Raw genomic sequence first — 7,522 nt, 5'->3', positions numbered from 1 at the left:
ACTTTAAAAAAATTTTCCTTTTATAACCAAAAAGTACCTTTAGATACTATTTCACATAGAAATGTTTAAGATTCGCCAGGTGCGGTGGCTCACGCCTATAATCCCAGCACTTTGGGAGGCCAAGATGGGTGGATCATGAGGTCAAGAGATCGAGACCATCCTGGTCAACATGGTGAAACTCCGTCTCTACTAAAAATAAAAAATTTAGCTGGGCATGGTATCGCACACCTGTAGTCCCAGCTACTAGGGAGGCTGAAGCAGAATTGCTTGAACCCAGGAGACGGAGGTTGTGGTGAGCCGAGATCACGCTATTGCACTCCAGCCTGGGTGACAAGAGCAAGACTCCATCTCAAAAAAAAAAAAATTTTTAAGGTTCATGGGAGACTGGGTGCAGTGGATCACAGGATCGTGAGCTCAGGAATTCAAGACCAGCCTGGGCAACACAGACCTCATTTTTCTCATATTAAAAATTTCATACAGCTTTTCAAACACACAAATTTATAAGATTCAGGAATTTATTAAGTGGGTCATCAGTGACACCTGTTAAGCCTATGACCAGTTTCCTTGCTAGTGATGAAGTAGACAAAAATTGCTATTTATCCAAATATAGAAGGTATTGGACTCTGCAGGATATAGAAAAAACTTCATTGGGCTGTTTGTTCTATTTTATAGCTACTTCAAATTACCATCTCATATTTTATCTATCAGTACCTTGTTCTTATTGTTAATAGCACTCATTAGAACTTTCAAAATGATCAAACTGGCATAAAGCTTACTCCACTAACTTTAGAATGGGTCCTTCTACTCACATAGGCTGTGTATTAGCCACTACACCTTGTCATGGGAAATACACAACTTCCACTACACTGCTCATTTTAACCTACAATGTTTCAAATGTACATGTCAGCTAATTTTAAACTGAAGTTTCAAGTTTCTGAACATTCATTGAATGTTGGTTAACTACAACAACTTTTCAATGCAACACAAGGACTCATTACAGCTTTGGCCTTCAGTAACAGTAACATGCTGTTATCTCTCCAGGGTGTTGCAATCAAAGCAGCCCTCCATAGCCTAAGGTCAGATTCCCTCCCCTTCAAAATATGGGGGGTAACAACCCTATCCCTGAAGGAAATGTTAATCTAAGAATAACATTCTCACGAAGTTTCAGCTGATCCATAAAACCAGAAATAGGCATCTTCCACATAAGCATTTTGAAGTTTCAGTATTTACCAAAAGAACACACAAGTTTCTCATTAAACTTTTTTAATGGGTCTCAAAATTCTGTGACAAATTTTTGGTCAAGTTGTTTCCATTAAAAAGTACTGATTTTAAAAACTAATAACTTAAAACTGCCACACAAAAAAAAGAAAACCAAAGTGGTCCACAAAACATTCTCCTTTCCTTCTGAAGGTTTTACGATGCATTGTTATCATTAACCAGTCTTTTACTACTAAACTTAAATGGCCAATTGAAACAAACAGTTCTGAGACCGTTCTTCCTCCACCACTGATTAAGACTGAGGTGGCAGGTATTAGGGATAATATTCATTTAGCCTTCTGAGCTTTCTGGGCAGACTTGGTGACCTTGCCAGCTCCAGCAGCCTTCTTGTCCACTGCTTTGATGACACCCACGGCAACTGTCTGTCTCATATCACGAACAGCAAAGCGACCTGTTAAAAAAAAAAAGTTTTACCAAAATCCTGTTTGTTCACAGGTTTTTTTTTTTTTATCTTTAGCACCAATTAGTCAACCTTACCGAGAGGTGGATAGTCTGAGAAGCTCTCAACACACATGGGCTTGCCAGGAACCATATCAACAATGGCAGCATCACCAGACTTCAAGAATTTAGGGCCATCTTCCAGCTTTTTACCAGAACGGCGATCAATCTTTTCCTTCAGCTCAGCAAACTTGCATGCAATGTGAGCTGTGTGGCAATCCAGTACAGGAGCATAGCCAGCACTGATTTGGCCTGGATGATTCAGGATAATCACCTTGGAAAAAAGATTTGCTTTCAGTACAAATCCAGTCTCAAATGACTTTAGGCTCTGCAATAAGAACATGTTACTTTAAATTGTTACCTGAGCAGTGAAGCCAGCTGCTTCCATTGGTGGGTCATTCTTGCTGTCACCAGCAACGTTGCCGCGACGAACATCCTTGACAGACACATTCTTGACGTTGAAGCCCACATTGTCCCCAGGAAGAGCTTCACTCAAAGCTTCATGGTGCATTTCAACAGATTTCACTTCAGTTGTAACGTTGACTGGAGCAAAGGTGACCACCATACCAGGTTTGAGAACACCAGTCTCCACTCGGCCAACAGGAACAGTACCAATACCTAAGAATATTTACAGTATACTGTAGTACTTATGTGAAAGCAGATGGCACTCTTACAAACTCCAATTCAGTGTATTAACAGTCAACTTACCACCAATTTTATAGACATCCTGGAGAGGCAGGCGCAAGGGCTTATCAGTTGGACGAGTTGGTGGTAGGATGCAGTCCAAAGCCTCAAGCAGCGTGGTCCCACTGGCATTGCCATCCTTACGGGTGACTTTCCAACCCTTGAACCAAGGCATCTGAAACACAAGCATGCCAATTTGTGTTAGCATGAAATCACCATTCCCAGAGCTTTTTAACAATGGTTTTGAAAGTCACTTACGTTAGCACTTGGCTCCAGCATGTTGTCACCATTCCAACCAGAAATTGGCACAAATGCTACTGTGTCAGGGTTGTAGCCAATTTTCTTAATGTAAGTGCTGACTTCCTTAACGATTTCCTCGTATCTCTTCTGGCTGTATGGTGGCTCAGTGGAATCCATTTTGTTAACACCAACAATTAGTTGTTTCACACCTAGTGTGTAAGCCAGGAGGGCATGCTCTCGGGTCTGCCCATTCTTGGAGATACCAGCTTCAAATTCACCAACACCAGCAGCGACAATCAGGACAGCACAGTCAGCCTTTAAAGCAAGCAAAGACATCCCTGTCAAAAGCGCTCCAAAAGACAAAACAGGCCTTTCCAAAAAAACCCCCAAAAAACTCTGGAGTTATTAATCCCAACCTGAGATGTCCCTGTAATCATGTTTTTGATGAAGTCTCTGTGTCCTGGGGCATCAATGATAGTCACGTAGTACTTGCTGGTCTCGAATTTCCACAAGGAGATATCAATGGTGATACCACGTTCACGCTCAGCTTTCAGTTTATCCAAGACCCAGGCATACTTGAAGGAGCCCTTTCCCATCTGTAAGGATTAAGAGTTACTTGGTTACTAAAACAAACTCTAGCTTCTATTTCCTTGCATTCCCCCCTCTTAATTGGCACAAAGCAGTTTCCACTTTACAACTTCAGGTCCTAAGTGATTTTAGTCAATTAGGAAATCAATACAGCTACAGAAGTAACCAAAAAGCAAACTTTTAGTAGGACCGTAACTATTAACATTCAGAACTAAACTACTTATTATCAATAGTTACAGAAATAACCAAAAACCAAAGTATGATTTCCTAAGTAGGATAACTATTAACATTCAGAACTACTCACTAGTTCTGGGGAAATCAACGATCCTGCTGGTAAAACTCATTTTAGTTGGTATTTCTCTTTCTGGTATTAAACATACCTCGGCAGCCTCCTTTTCAAATTTTTCAATGGTTCTTTTGTCGATGCCACCGCATTTGTAGATTAGATGACCAGTAGTGGTGGACTTGCCCGAATCTACGTGTCCAATGACGACAATGTTGATATGAGTCTTTTCCTTTCCCATTTTGGCTTTTAGCGGTAGTTTTCACGACACCTGAAATGGCATAAATAAAAACTTTGAACCACTATTCAAGGCTTGACAATAAGCCAAGATCCAAACTCAAAAAGGGCAAATTCCAAGGAGAATTATATGGTGTGCCAAGCTGGCCTAACTCTTCAGTCTCCACCCACTAAGTGTGGGGAAACTCCATCGCATAAAACCCCTCCCCCCAACCTAAGACAGACGTACTCCAAACGCTGGGAAAACTAATCAAGGTGCCAGAACGGCCCTGGTACTCCGTGGGGTCACAGGAAGCGGCGGCCGAGGAGGGAAAGGCCCTTTTCCTTTGTGTGGGTGACTCACCCGGCACGCTCTCCCCGGCCGCCGCGTCCTCCATTTTGAGTTCCCTACAGCAGGGCCAGGAAGCGGCCATCTTTCCGCTCACGCAACTGGTGCCGACCGGGCCAGCCTCGCCGCCCAGGGTGGGGCGACACACGGCGGCGCGAGGCCGGCCACCAGAGCAGGACGGACGGCTTTAGACTGCCCCCGTCTGACTCTCGGCAGCCACTCGCAGGCCCCGCCTAGCTGAACATGTGCGCTGGGACGGACGGGCCCCGTAACCCCCCGCGGTACCCCAGAGTCCCAAAAACCGAAACACCAGTGTCCAGATCCTGGCCCGCATTAATAAGACTGTCTACCCAGCAAAAATACGTCGCAGGCTGTCATCAACAATTTCAAATGGCTAGACTTAGCGAAAACAGCGGGGCAGGCACAAAGGTGCGACCAGATTCGCACGCGGCGGCCCGAGCGCCCAAGCTAGGCCTCAACTCAAGCACGAGGCGAACGGGCTCCTGGAAAAAAGCGCAAGGCCTCGAAGTCTCCTACCCACTTCCAACCCGAAACTCTGGATCAAGAATCACGTACAGTGGCCAGTACCTTGGAAGTAGTGAAAACCACACGAGGGCCATAGTCCGTAAAGAGGCCAGTCCCGCGGAAACCAAACACGGCACTTACCTATATCCTGGCGGCAAACCCGTTGCGAAAAAGAACGTTCACGGAGACTACGGCACTTATATATGGTTCTCCCCACCCTCGGGGGAAAGGGGCGGAGCCAGTACACGACACCACTTTCCCAGTTTACCCCGCGCCACCTTCTCTAGGCACCGGTTCAATTGCCGTCCCCTCCCCCCAACTTCTCGGGGACTGTGGGCGATGTGCTCTCAGCCCACTGACGGGCACCGGAGCCTCGCGCATGCTCTTCTCTACCTCCATGATGACGAGAGCGGGCGGGTGAGGGGGCGGGAACGGAGCGATCTCCGGGTTCTAGGTTAGTGGGAGTTTAACGACGGTCCCTGGGATTCCCCAAGGCAGGGACGAGTCCTTCTTTTGTATGAATTACTTTCAGCTCCGGCCGGGGGGTGGGGCGATGAGGAGGCGGCCTGGAAGGGACGTCCAGAATCTTCCCTCTATCACTGCTGGCGTAGCCCCAAAGGTTGTATCGAGATAAGGATGTAACTTCGCCCCTCAATCCGCCTCCTGTCCTCAGCCTAGCCATCTCGCTAGTCCGGGACAAATCCCTAGAGCGTCTTCCTCTGCCGGTCGCAGCCCAACCCCGGGTTGGCTCCTCCTCTGCCCCGGTTTCCGCGCCCCTCCCTTGTAGCGAGGAGTACCAGGCCCGGGGACCCTGAAGGGCTTGGGGCGAAAGGTCCGGACTGGGGACCTCCTTCACAGCTCACCGACCCGCGAGAGGTTCGGCTCGATGGCCGTGAGCGCGACGAATCCGCTCTTGTGCTGGTCTCGGCTTGTTCCATTCAAATCCAACTGCTTTTATCGAAGCCGGTAACACGTCATCTTGCCCTGGTACTCCAGATGTCCAGGTTTTCAGTTTAGAATAGACTCAGTCCTACAGTTAGCTTTAGATCTAATTCTAGTTTTGTTAAGCCAAAAAGTTCCTACGAGTGTGTGTTTGTGCCTTGTGGTACTTTTTTTTTTTTTTGAGACAGAGTCTCGCTCCTTCGCCAGGTGCCAGGCTGGAGTGCAGTGGCGCGATCTCGGCTCCCTGCAACCTCCGCCTCCCGGGTTCAAGCAATTCTCCTGCCTCAGCCTCCCGAGTAGCTGGGAGTATAGGCGCGCGCCACCACGCCCAGTTAATTTTTTTGTATTTTTAGTAGAGACAGGGTTTTACCATGTTGGCCAGGATGGTCTCGATCTCTTGACTTCATGATCTGCCCACTTAGGCCTCCCAAAGGCCTGGGATTACAGGCGTGAGCCACTGTGCCCGGCCGCCTCATGGTACTTTTTAAATTAAAAAATGTAGTCATTTGTTGGCAAACATGAGAAACCTAAATAAATTTCAAATTCAGATTTTCCATATGATCTCCTGTAGAGACTAAGATCTACAGCATCAGCAAGTTTATCCACCCAGTTTCCTATCCCCAACACTTGCTATGAGGTCACAGCTCCTCCTATTTAAATAAATGCCTATTATATTTAAATAAGTGCTTTCGTTTTCTGTCATCCTAGATTGTAAAAGCATTTTAGCATAAATCTAGGGCAAGACTGGATGAGCTTGGCCTTTTTGGATGGCTATCAAGGCAGGCCTTGGGAAATGCTCCTCTGAGGAAAGAAGAACGTTTATTTTTAATGAGCTAATTACTAGATCATTATGTTTCTTCTTCCAGCTGTAGAATATCCCTGCCCAGCTTCTTGCACCAACTTATTTACTAATTGAGACTCTACTATGTGGCCAACGCTAAGCTAAGTACTGTGGAGTTTCTTTTGGAGAAGAACCCACAATCAAACTGGAAGAGGAAAACAAGTTGGGAAGCAGTTAAAGGCAAACGCGTATGGTGCTTAGTTGGTTTCTGTATCTTTGTAGTGTCAAGTTTTTCTAGTCAATTTTCACAGTATACTTTTTTTTAGGGTGTCCTGCTCTGTCGCCAGGCTGGAGTGCAGTGGCGAAATCTCGGCTCACTGCAACCTCCGTCTGCCTGGTTCAAGCGATTCTCCTGCCTCAGCCTCCCAAGTAGTTGGGACTACAGGCGCCTGCCACCATGCCCAGCTAATTTTTTTATTTTAGTAGAGATGGGGTTTCACCATGTTGGCCAGGCTGGTCTTGAACTTCTGACTTCAGGTGATCCACCCGCGTCGGCCTCCCAAAGTGCTGGGATTATAGATGTGGACCATGGCACCTGGCCACAGGCAAAGTTTTTCCCAAGCCCCTGTTATTGTGGATAATAGTAAACGCTTCATAAATACCTTACAGAGAATGGTTTTTAAGGGCCAGGCTCGGCGACTCATACCGGTAATCCCAGCACTTTGGGAAGCAGAGGCTGGTAGATCACGAGGTCAGGAGTTCAAGACCAAGATGGTGAAACCCCGTCTCTATTAAAAATACAAAAAATTAGCCGGGCGTCGTGGTGGGTGACTGTAATCCCAGCTACTCAGGAGGCTGAGGCAGAGAATTGCTTGAACCTGGGAGGCAGAGGGTGCAGTGAGCTGAGATCACACCACTGCACTCCAGCCTAGGCAACAGTGAAACTCCACCTCAAAAAAAAAAAAAAGGAATTTTAAAAATATCACCCAAGGAATGGCAAAATTATACTGGTCCTTGATTTATACCTAAGTAATCTATTGCGCAACATCAGCTGGTGTTCTGAATGTTGCAGTATTGGCCCAGACCTTCATTAGATGAAAGGAGATCTCAATTCTCGTGTTTAAGAACCAACACGCCTTTAATCCCAGCACCTTGGTTGGCCGAGGCAGACGGATCACTTGAGGCCAGGAGTTCGAGA

General features: G+C 46.4%; 1 protein-coding gene and 1 long non-coding RNA gene across 2 annotated transcripts in view; one reads left to right on the top strand and one right to left on the bottom strand.

The window, feature by feature from the left end:
- Nucleotides 1-1,253: 1,253 nt before the first annotated feature.
- On the bottom strand, nt 1,254-3,936 carry EEF1A1 (eukaryotic translation elongation factor 1 alpha 1). Its single transcript, XM_021670313.2, has 7 exons — nt 3,609-3,936; nt 3,057-3,236; nt 2,659-2,955; nt 2,425-2,575; nt 2,078-2,334; nt 1,756-1,990; nt 1,254-1,669 (listed from the first exon to the last, which is right to left on the bottom strand). Exons 1-7 carry the CDS (start codon nt 3,750-3,752, stop codon nt 1,545-1,547), a joined length of 1,389 nt encoding a protein of 462 aa, XP_021525988.2. The 5' UTR covers nt 3,753-3,936; the 3' UTR covers nt 1,254-1,544.
- Nucleotides 3,937-5,158: 1,222 nt separating this feature from the next.
- LOC110568137 (uncharacterized) overlaps nt 5,159-7,522 on the top strand; it is a 58,581-nt gene continuing 56,217 nt past the window's right edge. The window contains exon 1 of the long non-coding RNA XR_010336703.1: nt 5,159-5,567. This is a non-coding gene — a long non-coding RNA (uncharacterized LOC110568137). The remainder of the gene's footprint in view (nt 5,568-7,522) is intronic.

The sequence above is a fragment of the Aotus nancymaae genome, unplaced genomic scaffold, assembly GCF_030222135.1.
Source record: "Aotus nancymaae isolate 86718 unplaced genomic scaffold, 86718_ANA_hifiasm-v0.15.2.pri h1tg000040l, whole genome shotgun sequence".
NCBI lineage: Eukaryota > Metazoa > Chordata > Mammalia > Primates > Aotidae > Aotus > Aotus nancymaae.
Note: the sequence above shows the minus strand (reverse complement) of the source record. Positions and strands in the feature narration are given on the sequence as shown.